The 19086-nt window shown below is 34.0% G+C and overlaps 1 protein-coding gene across 1 annotated transcript in view; it reads right to left on the bottom strand.

The window, feature by feature from the left end:
• Positions 1-19086, bottom strand: part of LOC131411604 (bifunctional heparan sulfate N-deacetylase/N-sulfotransferase 4-like) — a 138316-nt gene that overhangs the window by 115419 nt on the left and 3811 nt on the right. The window contains exons 3-4 of the mRNA XM_058550630.1: positions 12925-13012; positions 5861-6015 (exon numbers count right to left, since the gene is read on the bottom strand). Coding sequence (XP_058406613.1) covers positions 5861-6015; positions 12925-13012 — 243 coding nt within the window. The remainder of the gene's footprint in view (positions 1-5860; positions 6016-12924; positions 13013-19086) is intronic.

The raw sequence follows: 19086 nt of genomic DNA on the forward strand, positions 1-19086 counted from the left end.
CTGAAGAGATTCCAAAACAGTATGTGAAAAATTCAATACCCTTTCATGATAAAAATACTCATGAGTAAAATACTTAGAAATATATTTAACAAAAAAATTGTAAAACATAGACTCTGAAAATTATAAAATATTGTTGAAAAAATTAAGGAAGACCTAAATATGTGGGAAAATACCCATGTATGTAGATCAGAAGACTTAATATTGTTTAGATGACAATATTTCCCAAATTGACCTGTGGATTCAATGCTATCCTATCAAAATCCTAGCTAACCATTGTGCAGAAATTGGTAAGCTGATCCTAAAATTCATATGGAAACTCAAAAGAACCAGAATAGCCAAAATAATCTTAAAAAAGAAGAACAAAATTGGATAACTCACAATTCCCAATAACAAAACTTACTATGAAGACATAGTAATCAAGATGGTGAGGTCTAGCATAAGGAGAGGCATATATGACTATAATAGAATTGAGAGTCTAAAAATACATCCTTACATTTAAAGTTAATTGATTTTTGACAGAAGTACCAAGACAATTCAGTGGTGGGAAGAACAGTCTTTTCAAAAAATAGTGCTGATACAACCAGATATCCACATCTGAAAGAATAAAGTTGTACTTCTTTCTTGTGCCACACAAAAAATTAACTCTATATGCATTATAGACCTCTATGTAAGAGTTCATATCATAAAACTTACAAGCAAATATAGAAGTACGTTTTTTATGACCTTGGGTTAGGCAAAGCCTTCTTAGGTTTGACACCAAAAGCACAAGAGACAAAAAATAAATGATAAATTGGATTTCATCAAAATTAAAAACTTTTATGCTTCAAATGACACTGTTCAGAAAATGAAACAACAACCCACATAATGAGAGAGAATATTTGAATTCATAGATCTGACAAAGTACGTGTATGAAAAATACACAAAGAACTCTTGCAAAAAATAAATAATAAAAAGACCACTAATTCCAGGCTGGCCCAGTGGTCTAGTGATTAAGTTCGGTGAGCTCCGCTGTGGCAGCCCAGGTTTGGTTCCTGGAGCGGACCCACACCACTAGTCAGTGGCCATGCTGTGGTGGCAACCTGCAAACGAAATAGAGGAAGGTTGGCAATAGATGTTAGCTCAGGGCGAATCTTCCTCAGCCAAAAAAAAAAAAAAAAAAGACCACTAATTCAATTAAAAATTGGGTAAAGAATCTTAATTGATATTTCTCCAATGAAGATATATGAATGGCTGATAATCATATGAAAAGATGCTCAATGTCATTAGCCATTTGGGAAATGCAAATCACAACCATAATGAGATACCACTTCACACCTACTAGGATGGCGATAATGAAATAAAAAAAAAAAAAAACAGACAGTAACTGGATTAGCAATGATATGGAGTAACTGAAACCCTACCAGCATTGCTGGTAGGAATGTAAAATGGCGAAGCTCTTTAGAAACAGTCTGGTAGTTTCTCAAAATGTTAAACATAGAGATATCACATGACCCAAGCATCCCACCTCTGGGTAGATACTAAAGATAAATGAAAACATATGTCCACACAAAAACTGGTACACGCATGTTCATAGCAGCATTATAAATAATAGCCAAAAAGTATAAACATATCTATTAACTGATGAATGAATAAATACATAACCATACAATGGAATATTATTTGGCAATAAAAAGGAATGAAGTACTGATACATGCTACAACATATATGAACCTTGAAAACACTAAGTAAAAAAAAAACTAATCATAAAAGATATTGTATGATTCCACTTATATCAAATGTTCAGAATAGGCAAATCTATAGAGATAGAATGTAAATTAGTGATTTCTTAAGGTTGGGGGAGTTGGGAGAAAGGAGGAGTGACTACTGATGGTACAGGCTTTCTATTTGAGGTGATAAAAATGTTCTGAAATTGATGTGGTGAACTTTGCACAAATCTGTGAATACACTAAAAACCATTGAAGTTTACACTTTATACAGGTGAATTGTATGATATATTAATATCAATATCAATGAAGCTGCTAAAAAGGATACAATAGTAACTTAGGCTAAGTAGATAGCAGTAGGGGTGGTGAGAATTCATCAGTTCTAAATACATTTTCAAGTGGAGGCAACGGATTGGATGAGAGAAAAAGAAGTGTCAGATCAATCCAATATTTTTAACCCTGTGAGTGAGCTTGAGAGCTGGTCCACCCTCCAGGTGAGCCTTGAAATGACTGCCGCCTCAGCTGACACCTTGACTGAAGTCTTGTGAGAGATCCTGAACCACGGGATCCAATTTAGTCGTATTCGACTTTCTCATCTACATAAACTGTTAGATATTAATGCATTGTCATTAAATTTTCGGTTACTTTGTTATGTAGCAATATATAACGAATGCACTCAATTACTGAAGTAATTTACATAGATATTTGTACTACATACGTTTGTATTCCACAGGATCCCTCAAGAGCTCATGCAACTGCCAAATATGTTTCAAATTTTTCTATGCCAGGATGTTTTCTTTCTTTATATTTTATCTAAATTCTTCATGCTCATATAAGTGTCCACTCTGCTGAAGGTACAGACTGCCCTACTCATTATTGAACCTTCAAAATACGTTATTTGCTCCATAGTAAACTCTTTAAATCAATATTTAGTCATAATTTTACTTTTGATTAAATATTCTTATCTTCTCTAAATTTCTATCTTTGAAATAGCCTATTGTAATTATCAAGGTTTCTTGACATCTTGTATTTGTTGTACAGCCAAGGCTGTATACTGCATAATTTAGCAAAGACGTAGGCACATCAGCTACTGAGAGGCCGCTCGCTCTCAGTTTTATTTCATTGTGCCATTAATTCCACTATCACACTCCTTTATCTTTTAATTAAAACCTCTACATAGCTGATTTAGTGTGCAGGCCCTTATGACACTTAATGATTTTCCATAGTTGCTCTTTTGACAAATTTGGGTTTTTATGAGAACAATTTAAATGTTAGCATTTTTCATATCAGGAATGTTGTGTCTAATTATGAAAAAAAGTTACATAGAGTTAATAAATATGTGTAGCATTTTAAAAGCAAAATTTAAAAACTTACGCCTTTATTTCAAGAATCCTTCACTTATTTACTCATGAATAAGATACGCGACTGTTCAATAAAATGTCAAGAAAGACTCACATCATTACTGAAAAGTTAGCGTTGGAGACAAAAAGTGATCTTTTTCCCTCCAGAGTATTTTAGGGTCTGTTACTATGAGTGAACTGAAAGGCCCCACTCATTTGGAAATTTTAATGAATCTGTATGCAAAACAAAACAACAAAACACCAATTCTTAATTTCTTTTTTTCTCCACAAATCTATTGTGGAAGAAACATAAATAACTCAGGTTTATGCTATGGGCACTCTTCTCTCGAGGCTTGAAAAGGACATGTGGGTTACGTCAGGAGCAATTTTTGGTAACTTTTTCATCAAGCTCTTTAATGTTAGCCAAAGTTTCTCGTTCTCTTTAGCCTTTGTTAGTCTATTGTCTGAAGTGTTGAGTCTACTTAGTGATGTGCTCAAGCCACTGAATGGCAGCAAAAATGTATGGTTTATTAAAAGAAAGACAATCAAAAAATATTTTTGCTACTGTCATGTAAATATAGTATCTTGTAATTACGCTATCTTGGTTGACTATGCTTATCACTCAACTAACACCCTCTACACAAACACACACACACATGCACATCCTCACGTGGCATATATGTTCATAGATTAGGCATGCATACACATATATATGTACACACAAACACACTCACACTGCATACACATGTACTCATGGATTAAGCATGTACACATACACACGTACATTCACACTGCATACATAAGTGTGTATGGATTAAGAAATGACAACGCTTTACAGTAATAAAGGTTCTTCTAACATGATGAAACAATGAAGAAACAGTTTCCAATGTGCTTCTCTCATGATTTTTAGACATATTACAACAGAAAATGAATTCTATCCAGAGAGACTTCAGAGAAATTCTACAAATAAAATCATTTTGATTGATTATTTTTGAAATATCAATAGGAAGCTATTAATACGTCATTTGAATCATTTTTGTAAATGTTCTGAGAACAACTGTGCTTTTCCCTAATAATCCCTTGCCAGCCAAGGTCATACCAAGGAATGGTCAGGAATGTCAGGATGGAATAAAAAAAGAAATTTAAACACTTGATTTCTTTCAGTATAAATTGTTCATTTAGATGGAAAATCTCTTTCCATAATTGCTTCAATTGCAGCTAGATGAGTATTTCAAGATGTTCATTCCAAATTTGTGGACCGATGTTTTCAACTATCACAGAATTTTAGAAGTGGAATTGATCAGTGGATTATCTGGTCCATTGCTTTTGGTTGGCAGATGAGCTGATGTAAATTAATTATCTAAAAAGTTTGTAGTTTAGAGAATGAAAAAGGGAATCATTACCATTTCAGGGGAGGAAATCGAGGCATGAAGACATTAAATGAGCTGTCAACTGTATTAGAACTTGTTACTAGCAGTCAGGATAAAATTTATCCTGCCAATATCTCATTTAGTGCTTTCTACTATTCTATCCCATCTTGATACTGTTGATACATCTGGTGTCATCTAGATATGGAAAAATAATAATTTATTAAGAAGGAAACACCTTTCCTGGTTCTCTGCACAACACATATATTGTCTTCCTATGCTTACAGTTAAAGGTGGGGTTCTGAATGTCACCTCCTGAAGAGTCCTGAGAAGTTTTATTGAGGTGAACTCCAGAAGGAAAAAGACAATGTCATTTCAGTATGTGTGTTTAATGGACTTCATTTTAGTTGTAATATTTTGACTATGCAACATATAATAAGATTTTTTTTTTTTTACCAAATATATTTATAGACTTCAGTCTAGCTTCTACCCACACTGACTAAACAAATGTAATTGTTCTGAATGGGCTCCAAATAGCTTTCAACATTTCATTACAAAGCAATTACATCTGAGTCTTTCCCAGGGCTCTCAGCGTGGCTTTTAAAAAAGAAATTACACAAACAGGTGAAATCAACCATTATGAAATGTAACCTACATGCCCAAAAAACAAGCCTTCAGAGTGGGAGTGAGGTGAGGGAGGTTTAAGCCAAATGATAAACACAGTTTATTTTCAGGGTAACCACACAGAGAGAATTTAGCATGCTTACTCAAGGTAAGTTTAATTTTTAAAAAGGGAATATGTACTTAATTTTACAATGCTCTGAAGTAGTACAAAATTTATTAGACATTCCCTAAAAGTTAAGTGAAGATCAGCCTATTATAAATCTATATTTAAAAAAAATATTTGACTTTTTTAAAGCAAGATATAACTGCATACTTGTCTGGATTTAGAAAGATCGTAATTGTTAATTAACACCTCCTGAGTGCTTACTGTATGCCAGAGGCTGCTCTAAGCATGTTATACACACCCTCGAAACACTCCTATGACGTATTTGTTACTCTAATAATGATTAAATTCATTCATCCGTGCAACAAAAGCTTCTTGAGAGGGTAATTATAATGCATCAGGAATACAATGGAGAAAATAACTATTTTGCCTCTCCATAAATGCAAGAATAATCCTTCCATAAAAAAAGAGATGGCAACTTTCTGACAATGACCTACTTTTTGAAATACATGTTATATATCACATCATGGCCCAATACATACACACACACATGTGGGGAAACAAAAGAACACAAAGCAAGATGTACCCTTAATACATGTGATACACTCTGATATTTTCTGTTCTATTCTATTTCTGTTGGATTCAACCCAATAAGTTGATTTTACAATCTACTAATGGATCACAACTCATAGTTTGAAAAGTACTGCAATAAAATGTGCTTACCAGTGCAAATTCCTTGTTGAGAATCATCTGCTCCACCAAAGAGGATTCGTTATGGAAGAGGTGGGGCTGCATGTGGCTCCACATGTGAGGAAACCACCAGAACTCATCCACAGACCGAAGCAAAAGGTCATCTCCTTCATCTTCCTCTTCAGTTCCTGTAAAACATAAAGTTAAAAATGGCTTAAGTGAAAATTTTATATTAGCTTAAAGGTTATGTTTGTCAGAATTTTGTTATTCTTCTTACTGCTGACACATAAATTCAATTTTGTGTTATTTTAATTAAAAAAATGACCATAGTCTAAATTATATCAGAGGAAATGGAGTTGAGGGTTGGGATGGGGTGGGGTAGGTGTGGTGGCCCCAGGTGCAGATAGTTGTTTAATTTAGAATTTAAGGGTATTTTATCACTGACATTGCTTCAAATTGCTAGCATATGGTGGTAATAAAAAACAGACCTAGTTTTAGATGGTTTATTTTTGTTTTAAAATTATCAACCAATAATTCCCTCCTTTGTTGCATGCGTAGGGGAAATCCGATCAGGGATGATGATTCTTTTTACTCCTAAAAATATTCTTGCATATATGTCTAAAATTGAGCTTAAAATTTAACTGATGAAATTTGTTAATTTTTTTCTGATTACAAAAATAATATATGCTTATTGAAGAAATGTGGACAGCACAGACAAGTGATATATAAAGCTCAAAACAAAATAAAAACCATCTTCCAGAACTAATTGGTGGAAATATTTTGATATCTTTCTTTAAATCTTTTTCTATTGGGGCCAGCCCCGTGGCATAGCGGTTAAGTGGGTGCGCTCTGCTGCTAGCGGCCTGGGTTCAGATCCCGTGCGTACACCGACGCATCGCTCGTCAGGCCATGCTGTGGCGGCGTCCCATATAAAGTGGAGGAAGATGGGCACAGATGTTAGCCCAGGGCCAGTCTTCCTCAGCAAAAAGAGGAGGATTGGCATGTTAGCTCAGGGCTGATCTTCCTCACACGCACACAAAAAAATCTTTTCCTACTTATTTTTTTAAAAATTGAGCTCTTTTGTGTAAATAATGTTGTGCTTTGCCTTTTTAACTTAACATTATAAACATAAACATTTCCCACTTTGATACAAATATTTCATAAAATTTAAACAATGAATCTTTTAACAATAAAAACTTGACCTGAGAATTTAAAACTAATATTAATTTCTCATCCCCCATTAGGAAAATTTGTTAACAGTTTCCAATGCATATAAAAAACCATTTGTCATGCCACAAGTGAGAAAAAAAGAAGAACAACAAGAACAATTTACTTCTCAGGGAATTCACTATGTCACAGCTATCCAAGAGTGTTTTCACTGTATGAAATCGTAGTTTTCGTATAATTTTACAATATCCAGTCCAATTTAAAAATGTCCTGAATAGATAATATAAGAATTAATTACTATTTGGTCTCTAGATACTTGACTAAAAAAGTAAAATAAATCCTGGTTTTAGTGTGAGGTGTATTTATTTGGCTTATTTTTTTCAAAACAGAGTATGTTTTATAGATGGCTGCTTGATTTTATATTCTTTACTTAAACAAATAAACACTAAAGGTCTTTTTTTGAGTCTTCTCCAAGTACTCCACTTGTGTGTCCTATAGTAAAGATTCCGTTGATCATGCAGTAGTGCCATGAAATGGTTAAAGCATATATTTGGTGTCAATCAATACCTGGATTAAAGTCCTTACTTCTGTCATTTATTTGACTATGTGATCTTGGACAAGTCAACTTCTCTAAGACTTCTCTAAGGTTTCCAGGTTTAAAATGGGGATATAAATACCTATCTCACAGTCTCTTTGTGAAGAGTCAATGAGATCAATGTATTAAAGCACTTAATATTGGGACTTGTAGATCGTAAGCACTTAGGATATTAGGATAATATCCTAATAAATATTAATAATAATATTTATTATTGTTATTAATAAATAATAATTAATAATATTATTTATATTTATTATGATAAATATTAGGATAATTTTCTTATTCAAATAATATCTACTGGTTTATAACTGTGATGTTCTAAATTTACATATTTTCACACATTCTTAAAAATATTGCCTGCTTAGATTATTAATTTCTTAAAGTCAGGGACTGGATCACTTTAACTTACAGTGTATCATGCCACTTCCCCGGAGCAATGAATAAGTGAATAATTTACTTCAGTCTGTATTAACATAAAGTCAGTGAACTTTAGAGCCTTCATATGTCTGCTGAAGTGCATGCTGCCAACTTTTGTTTGTATTTATGTATATGCGTTATTCCTGGAATACAGACCATAATCTATAGTTCTTAAAAGGTGTAAGCATCACCAGGTTTAATTAGAGTTTTGGCACTGTTACTACTATAACAGTTGATACGATACAAAGAGTAAAGAAATAGAAGTTTTGAAAAGGATAAAGTCCTGTGAATAAGATGAGCAGACAAAATTCTTAATTTTTGTTAATTTTAGCTAAAATTGTTAGTACTACAGACTTACACTTCACTGACGTTTGTTAATATATTAAGAATATCAAATACGGAAATCCAAATGAAGAGAAGTTTATTACTTCCTCAGATGGATTTTAAGCATGATGTGTTTATGCTATAGACTGAGTGCTGAGAATGGCCATAATTCAGCCAACTGAGGCATAGGTTAGAAAGAGTTACTTTATGTCACATGCGATGAATGAATTGATAGTCCTCCCACCATTCTGTTGTGCTTTGAATATAGAATGTTTGAGAAACACTTCCATTCACTTTAAACTCCACTGATTGTTATTGGAAGTGGCAGGAAGCACATAATGCATACTTGACCAGGAAGGAGGTCAATTACTCAATTTTAAGAAAATTTTGCAGACTATTGATATAAACAGATGCATGACTGATCGTAAAATCTTAGTGATGCTTATACCAGAGTGCGTTAATTTATAAACACTCCGCACAAGCTTAAGAGTCATATTTAAAACCTGCTTTTTTTCACTTCATGGATTAATATCCCGTCAGCCTTTCTATTATTTTATGCAGGTCATATAATTCAAAGCCACATAAGGCAAACTCGTGACATTAGAAATAGCTTAATGAAAAATATGATACCAAGTCATGCTGAGGGACCAAAGCAGAATTTCAAATGTTTTCAAATCCAACTAAATGAAAATATTACATTTTTGACAAACACATTTTTGAGAAAACACACATTTTCTATGCCTACTTTACGCTTAAATTATATGTAAGAATATAATTTGCAGTTCATACATGACATCAGACTCTTAAAATGTCTGTGTTCAATTGAACCTTTTACTTCTAACTTGATCTAGATTCAAATTTACATAATTATTAATTAAAAATACTTCTTTTGTTCTTATTTAAAAGTTATGTACTTTTACTTTTTCTGATTCTCAGAGATTAAAAAGTGTTTTAATTTAGAAGTAAAGTATTTTAGAGTTCATTTCTTTGTTGCCACTTTTGGAGGATCTGTGTTATGAGATAATAGTATGCTTCTAAAAGTACTTTAAGTCTGCTAAGATAAGAATAATTTTAGCAAGATCTGGCTATAGGTTAATTCCTACAAGGCACAGCTGTAACAGTGAAATAAGATACAAGTTCCAATGCCTGCATTATCCCTTCTGTACAAATGTCTGCCTTGTATTTGCTATTTATGTATGAAACATTGTTACTTCTAAATGGTAAGAAGATGTTTCTGATTTTCTTTGTATACTGAACCTGGCACAGTTCCATAAAAGTGGGTATAGAATAAACTAATTTTAAATATTATACTAAACAGAAATGTTTGGTGATGGAAATTGATTAAAAGCTACCTATAATTCTAAAATTAGAAAATAGAGCCATGTGAATTGTTCACTGTTCACTTTTTTGACAATATTTTAGTCTTATACAAAAATACTTTTTAAAGAAATAATAATAATAAACACTTATATAGCACTTACAACATGCTATACACTGTTCGAGACGAGCAAGGTAGTATTATTATTACTCCCATTTTGGAGATGTGGAAACTGAGGTACGAAAGGTTAAGTAACCTGTTTATATTCACATAGCTAGTGAAATGTCAGAGCCTGGATTCAGAAAAAAGCAGTCTGTTTCCAATGTCTAGTCTTTGAACCAATGCTTTACACAGAAAAGCAAAAAACACAAAACAAACAAAAGGGAACGAATGTAACACTTTTTTTTACTTTCGTGTTTGATTTATATAAAGATCTATTTTTTGTAAAATGAACTCTCATGGAAAAGACCAATATTTATCCAATTTGCAAATATTATCCATGAGCGTATTGATCAAGTCATATTCAATTGATTTTTAATTACAAAGAATGGAAATGATTATCACCAAAAATCATATCCTATAGAAATATTTGCAGCCCTTTCATCCCTAGAAGGCATCTTAATGCCGTAATGTCTTCCTTTGCAATTGAACTTACATTGTGCTATTCCAATCAAGCTTTAAATATTTCCAGACTAAAATATTTTACTGCTAACTCCATGCTTTTTTTTTCCCCTTTTAATCAGCAGTATTTCTCTCCTCTTTCAATCTGGCACCTGTGAATGACTGACTTTTAGGGAAGGCTTAGTGATATGCCCTTTTGGGGTGAGATTTTTCGCATGAAGGGCAGAGAAACTGAACAGGAAAGTACTTGGGAAATACAAATGAGAGAAGCAGTCTGAGAAATGCAGAATCTATCATTATTACACTGGGCATGTGTGATTAAATGTCTTCAAAACAATGAGGGTCATCAATCAGCATCCTCATGCATTGGGAAATCAGATCATCCTGGGAGAGAACTGAGACAGTCATTGTGACAAGGCCGTCTTCTCATGGTCACACATCACAGCCAAAATGCACGTGTAAGGAAAGCACTTCCCTGATTTGCGATCGTTTTTCTATACAGTTAAACCTCCATATAGGAATGTGACTAGACAGGGAAGAGGCATGCTCTCCCGAGAGTGGGCATCAATGTTTAATTCCACTCTGGAAGAGACCTTGATATCCTCGAGTGAATTAATAAGTACTCAATATAATATGATTGCACCCTGGAAATACGTGATGGATGCATCTCAATGATTCTACACACAAAGTAGCAAATCAACTGAAGTTTCATATTTATGTGAAGGAAATTAAACTTTTAGGACTTACAAATTTATATATATATTGCTTAATCTCTAAAGTGCACTATCATCACAGCATAACAGAATAGAGTGTTTCTTCCATTATGTTTGTTAGGTTAGTATCTAAAGAGTCAATAAGGTCTGTTTAAGAGGTAAAATTAAAATGTCTTTTTTTGTTTTGGTATCTTCCTCCAACAATTATATTAAGTAGTGTGATATTAACTAGTGTGTTGTTCATTTCCTGGTGGATGTGTACTGTGTACGTGTTCAAGATTTTAAAAAATAAATGAGAAGTATTATAACCTGCTATCAACATTAACTCTGTGAATGTCTGGCAATTTTAATAGGTCTGAATATGAAAAGTAAATCAAAGCTGAGGCAATTATCCAGATATATTTTAGCCAAAAGAATGGCTTTGCTTACGCTATACAGCTATTTAAGACAAAACAGTATTGTTTGCATGTGAACTCCAAATAATTGCATATTTTTTTCCCTTCATGAGTAGATACAGCCTTTAGAGTTATCTGCTTTATAACTTCATAGTCCGAGCTTCTTAGGCCTGAATTCATTTCTGGAGGGGGCTTTTGAAGAAGATTTACAAAACCATGTCTATTTTCAAAATTGTAAGCTGGAATCGCTTTGCCTGTGTGGATATGATGACCCAAATCTCCTTCTGCAAAATGTCCTTTTAAAATATGTAGTCATTTGATTTATCAACTGGTCTAAATACTAATTTTCCTTCTATTACTTTAAACAGATTTACGTGTTTCAAAGAAAGAGGGAAAAAGTATTAAAGAAAAACCTATAAGACATTGCTGCTCCCAGGTTCTAATAAACCATGCTGAGCCTCTTAGGGTAAACATTAAAAAGCCTCTTTGGGTAAACGAACTTCATTTACGATAATTCAAGACTACCTTTGCATGGGATATTTTTAATGAGTCAATAAGCTGCATGCATGCATAGAGAATACTATGAAATGTTTTCACTAAGATACTATGAAGCGACAACAGTGGAAAGTCCTAAACAAAGCATTTAGCCTTCACCACAGATGCAGAAATAAGAGCAGATAGCAGGCATTGTCCGAATACAGGCTCTAACATACCGTTTTGTGCTATTTTTTTGTCACTATAATAAGACAATCACTTTTATGCTCATAATTTTCTTTATACTAGTGCCAGACATTATAATGCTGATATTCAAAGAAAAAAAGAGTCAAATTCTAGAGGTGAAGTTGGGTAAAGAGGTGAGAAATATCATAACATAGAGTAGTACATGAACACCAACCACACGTGGAGAATCTGTTGAGAGGCTGAGACTGAACAGAAGTGCAACTGTGGCCCGTTAGAGATGGAAAGAAATACAAGTCTGACTGCAATGGTTTTAATGCATGTTGGGCCAAATTACTGTAATATTTTTAGGGAAAAATTCTGCAAGGGAAGGCAAATTAAGCAAGATGACCCTTAAAGTCTATTAAATTTTTGAGGCTATAAAATTCCTGTCTCATCACCAGATCTTTTCCAAAAGAATATAATATGTACAAAAATGTCTGTCACCATGACTATCCTAAAATTTTAAAATGCTGTCCATTATTATTATGATAGTGTCATTGTCATCCTCATCATCATCGTCATCACTATGCTTTCTACTTTGACTACGCTGAGCGACACGATGCACAGTCATGCTTAGAACAATGGTTACGGTTTCTTTTTCTGAGTTGACAAAGTCAATTCTCTTCCTCTTTTGCCCTTGATTCTAAAAGTATTTGCCAAAGTAAACAAGCTCGTTGATCTTGGATTTGGCTACTCATATATATAATGCAACCAAGTCTTCCCCATAATCAGTCTGGATATTCTATTTCTCCTACTTATGAAACATTTAAAATCCTCTCTCCTATTTATATGTAGCTGCCTGAGAACACAAAGCTCCTTCTTACCTGTGTGGTAAAACTTCCCTGAAAATCCAAGGTTGAAGGTAAAATTTGCAACCTGAGTGCGCAGTAAATTTTGAGTCTCTAGTAATGCCTGAAATAAATAAGAAATTAACATGATTTTAGAAAAATAAATATGAAGCTTTGGGATGCCTCTTTTTCAAAAGTGTATGCATGAGTGAAACAAAATAGTATGAGTTTTGTTGCTTTTAGGGTTTTTGATGAGTTCTATGTGCTATTCATATTTCAGATATTATAATCACAATTATTATTTTTATTGAAGGTTATCAAATTATGAAGCAGTTAAGTCCTAAGCACATTATAAGTTGCTGAGAGGCAATTCTCTAACCACACAGCACTGAAATCATTTTTCATTTCTGTGTGAGACATTTCTTGAATTTCAGATTATTATGCTTCTTTTCCTTGGGGAAAATTTTTCAGAATTGTTGGATGTAGACAAGTACTGTATTTATTGGTAAGGAATAGCAAGATAATTTTTGTTTGAGTTGCAATTTATTATTTTGTTTAACTGTGCTACCTCTCCTATCATTTTTTAAGGCATAATCATTGAGTTTAAAGCTTAGGTTTTTATTTTACAAACTAAAGAGCAATGTATATTTTATAGGGTGTAAATTGCAAATCTTGAGATATGAACAAGGAAAGGGTAGGTGGGAAATAGCTAATTCTGTAAAGAAATATTCTCTAAATGTGGCAAAAATTTTCCTAATTTCTCAATTTGGAACTGTTCTATGTTAATTTCTTATTTGTAGACAGGATAAGAACACACTGAAAATAATCTTAGAGCCAGACTTAGTCCTGTAAATTTTCTGCCAATCCTTCCACTGTTATTATTCCCATGTCAACATATGTAGCACAATTCAAAACTCTCGTATCCTTGGTCTTTTTTAGTTTGCTTATTGATTCGGAATGATTTTTTTCACGAATTTTTAAAGGGGATTTATTTTATTCTGATGAAAATGAGAAACTCGTTTCAAGTTAGAGATATTAATAAGACTGATTTTTGGTTACTGCTATCTATTTGTTAAGGTGAATAAAGAGCCAGAGGTTTAGACAACTTCTTTTGAGCATTAATCATGGTGGCTAAGAATTTGCTTCAAAAATTTGTGAACCTAACTATTTATTCCCCCAGAATTAAGAGGACTCTCCTGCAAATTAGTTTAATTAAAGAAAAAAAGAGAAAGAAATGACCAAAGAACTAAAAGGTTGATGAGCTATATAGCCAGTGGTTATCCAAGGTCACAGTTATATAAGGTGTAATCAGGGCCAATTTTGTTTAAATATTATCAATTAAATAGAAAAAGGAAAAAAATAGACCTATTAGTTTGACTCAGTTATATGAAATATAAAAAAAAGTTGTCAAAAGGAACAAACTAAATATTAAAAAGAGGGCGGAATTAAAAATAAAGTCTACTGAACTAGTTAAGCTTATTGGTAAATACTGTGAAATATAGCCTTAAAATGAAAACATCATGCATCATTTTCTTTTAGTGAGTTCCTTTTTCTGGCCTTCTTGTTTTATTCAATGCACAATCCTTGAGCCTCCATATCTTGAAATAGTTTTTTAAAAATTTCTCCCTTCCCCTGTTCTCCTCATCGCTCCAAACCCATCCACTCAATTTTCTATCTGAGTTCTTGAAGTCATTATTCTGCATTTATTTATCCACCATCCATTCTTAAATTCAGTAAATATTTACCGTAGATGGATAGAGTGTTGGGTTTAACAAGCGTAGCCCCTGTAAGCGTGGACCCTACTGCCTAGAGATGGAGAGAGATGTTGAATAGACAGCCACACAAATGAATAATTACACTCGAGATACTGCCACAAAGAAATTGAGAGCATGCTGTGATAGATGTAATAAGGGACTTTAATTTAGACAGACATTTGATGCTTTCTTAGGGACAATCTAATAACGATCAAACAATCTGTTTTTCCCCCAACCGGCTCGCCACCACTTTAGGCAGGCCCTCATGGTCTTTTTCTTTGGCTTTTAAAACACCGTAGTCTGCAGACGGTGTTCCCGCCTTCCATTTCCAGCTTCCTCTACTGTGCCTTCCACTCTGCAGTCAGGCTAACATCCCTCAGGCAGTAAATGCACTTCACCCTCGGGGTCAGGGAGGGCGTTCACTTCAGGACTCAGCCTTGTTGGTCATTTCACTTCTCTAATCCTTTTCCTTATCTGGGAGATGGGATAATACTTAACACTAGTTTCACACTATTATTGTGAGGATCACATTGTACAAGGCATAAAAAGCGCTTAGCTAAGTGCCTGGTACATAGTAAGAGCTCAACAAGTGCTATTAAGGAGCACTCAATATGTCATTCTCTCCTCATCAATTAGGTGCCTCCACATTTCCAATTAAGTTACGTGCATTGCTATTTCTCCCATATCACCCTGTCCTCTGAACTATCTGCCACCTCCTACGTTTCTCCCTGTCTTTTCTCACTGTTCTCTGCCTGGAAAGCCTCCAGCTGCTCCCAATCCATTCCCCAACCCCACCCATTCTTTAAAGCTCTGGCCAAATGCCAACTTTTTGTATGAAGCCTGCCCTGATGCCTCAAAGCTTTGCCTTTTCTCATCTCCCAAAGTAAGTTCCTAAATTATTTTTCTTATGACCTGCATCATTTTCCACTTTGCTACATCACTTTATATCTTATTTCTCCTTCTAGTCTACAAGCCTCTGCAGGTCGATCAAACCTTACTCATGTTTACGTATCCTATATTGCTAAATATATTTTCGTAAATGTGGAAGGCATTCAAAATATGATAAAAGTATATGTTAATGCACAGCAACAAACAGAATTAGTTTCATTTATTTTTATTACTAACAGTTTTCTAATGGTAAAATGATAAACATGGTTCATGGACCATACCATTAAAAGATATCAGAAGGATATAGGTATGATCCTGCATTTTACCAGGACATTTATAACATGGATATCTTATAATCTTATAATATACCTCCTAGTAAGGCAAGCTCACAGAGGCGAAGGCAGATGGATTTTCTTCCACTGGTGCTAATTAGCTATATAAAGAATTTGACAGACCTTTCCAATGTTGAAAGGAGTAGAGTTGTCTAGTCACAGCCTCCCAACATGTAATCTTGATTAATGTGGGAGTAAAAATGACAATTCTATAAGTAAAAGCAAAACAAATGGATAAAAAAAAGCAAATTCTAAAAGGTTCCAAGCCTTCCTGTTTCACTGTAAGTAGATGTTCTTTGGTTTTCAAACTTCAAGGAAAGGAAGTTTCTATGTCTTTCAACAATAAAGGAAGAGAGACAGAAATAATAATGAATATACACAAAATAGATCTAAATTTTTTTTTTTGGCGGGGAGGAAGATCGGCTCTGAGCTAAGATTTGCCAATCCTCCTCTGTTTTTTTTGCTGAGGAAGACTGGCCGTGGGCTAACATCCATGCTCATCTTCCTCTACTTTATATGGGATGCTGCCACAGCATGGCTTGACAAGCGGTGCGGCGGTGCGCACCAGGGATCCGAACCTGTGAACCGCGGGCCACGGCAGCGGAGCGGGCGCACTTAACCACTTGCGCCACCAGGCCGGCCCCAAAATAGATCTAATTTTTAAAAATAAAAATCAGAAGCAAGTTTAAAAGAGAAAAGTGTTAAACCATAAAAATTAAAGAATAATTGTGGAAAAAAATAAAGAATTGAGGTACAGGAAAAATGTAAAATGTCAGAAGAAATATTAGATAAGAAAAATACAAGTATAAAATTATGAATAAATGAAATACAATAAAACCAAAAACTTATTAATGGGCTAGAAATAATGTCTTAATTTGACATAAAAATCAAAAAGTAAAACAGGCAGCTGTATATGTACTATTTTTATCTGAATATTTTGTAGGGAAATTTGACTAACTTTAGAAAATATATAAAATACAATGTATTTAGTGTTTGGATAATAAACCTCAGTTATTTTCATTAACAGTTTATAAGTCATAAAAAAATATAAATGGCTTTGCCGTTTTCCCTTGCATTGTTTATGAAAAGCTTACTAAGTAATTTGATGGGATATTAAAAAGAATAAATACATAACTTATTTGAAAAAAAGCAATAGTATATTATTTTAATAAACATTACTTGCCTTCACTTAATGTTCTCATAATGAGTTCCTTAGTATTTAATAAAGCAAGTCCAACTTTGCCCTACTGCAAAATGTTAAAGAGAGCAATGGTTTTCAAACTTTCCTGGACATAAAATTTTCTAGAGGAGGCTGCTAAAAGGATCAATTCTGGGGCTCACTTGAAGAGTAATTGATTTAGTCTGTCTGTGTTGGGGCCCAGGCATGTGTATTTCATCATAGACCCCACGTGGTTCTAAAAAAAGTTCAAGCAATTGTTTCCAAGTTTCATAAGAAATGAATCACCGGAATGCTTTCCCAGGTTCATTCCCTGGGGATTCTGAAATGGAGCACAGGATGGAGCTTAGGAATCTGTGTTTTTAACAGTGATTATTATAGCTTCAAATTGGAGAGTATAACCATCAAAGAACTTTTGGAAATGTTGAGTTAGTGTATTATTTATATTAATTTCAAGGTATGTTGCATATAACTTAAAGCATTCTGATATGTAGATTGCTTATTTTCAGGATAACCCTTTCCCTAAGTGTACATAATTAATAAGGCATTCTATGCACTTCCTTTGGTATAGCCTTATACCATAAAAATTTCAAATCAAATACCTCGGGGTGATAGATTTTCTTTGTCTGTTCTGTACATTCTTTTATTATATTCAATAACTTAATAAAAGATAGTAGCTTGCTTATCTTTATAAGATCTTGAGGTGGGAATCAGAAGAGGTTACTTCCATACTTAGTTTCCAGGCAGAAAAATTTGCTTCATGGAAGGTTTAAATGGCCCACCCAGATAAAATAAGGAATGCCAAAATTGAGCATGTTTGCCTTAACACTTGGTCCAACCTTAATAACCTCAGGTCCCGCTACAGTAAGTCTGTGTGGCCACCCAGGAGGAAAAAAAAAGGACTCAGGATGCCGTGAACTTTTGTTACAAGACTATTTGTCAATGTACAAATGAAGATGAATAGGGCTGACCCTGGGTGAAAGTACGAAGTTTTTCAAGTTTGCCTTTGATAATTTCTGTGTCCCTTCTTACTCATCTCTTTCCCCTTATAAGCAATCTCCATTCCTTCAGAAACTTACGCTCTTCTTTTTTTAAATAAACTCTTACTGCTACTCAAAGAGAAAATTGTCTGATATACTTTATAAATTGACAAAAACTTATTATACTAACAGGCTAAGTCTTCTAAGAAATTTCACATTGAACAGTTTAGCTATGATTGTAGAATGGATGAGTTAATTAAGGAAGAATGAATGAATGCTTCTGGTAATAGTACTGAAGAGATGCGGGGGTTCTTTCGTGGGGAGAAAGGTTTGGGGTTTGGGGATCCTTCTGCTGAAATCAATTTGAAGAACAACTTGCTGAGTAGAAAAACACTGTGGTGTTTCAGAGCGATTATCCTCTCGTCTCTCTGCCCATCACTTAAGTGTTCCACTCCCATTTCTCATCTCTCACCTAAGTCTCCAGGAAACTAGGAATCTGGAACTCACTCTCTCGGCTCCCTTCCTCCTTGTGCCATTATTCACTCATTCATCCATTCAAACAACATTGATTGAACCCTGCTATGCTTTAGTCATTCTTCTAGGTACGAAGGACACAGTGGAGAATGGTAATAATAATATCTAATATAATTGAGCTTTTACTCTGTGTCAGGTATGGTGAGAAGCACTCTACTTGAATTATCTCTTTAAGTCTCCCCATGATCCCTTTATTAACCCTATTTTACAAATGGGGAGACTAAGGCACAGAGAAGATAAGTAAGCTACATGAGGTTATGCAATGAGAAAGTGACAAACAAAACTGATAAGTTTGTTGTTCTTACGTTGTCTTTAGGCATACAGATGATAGACACAACAAATCAATAAAATAATTACTTAATTGCAAATTGTTATTAGTTGTGCAAAAATAAATGTATTATGTGCTGTTATTGAAACTAACGCAGAGTACCTACATTTATCAACAGGATAGGCAGAGAGGTCTATGAAGGTCTCTCCAAAAAAGTGGCAATTTAGTTAAGGTACGAAAAATGAAAGGCCAGCCATGCCCCAAA

This window comes from Diceros bicornis, chromosome 11, assembly GCF_020826845.1.
Source record: "Diceros bicornis minor isolate mBicDic1 chromosome 11, mDicBic1.mat.cur, whole genome shotgun sequence".
NCBI classification, from domain to species: domain Eukaryota; kingdom Metazoa; phylum Chordata; class Mammalia; order Perissodactyla; family Rhinocerotidae; genus Diceros; species Diceros bicornis.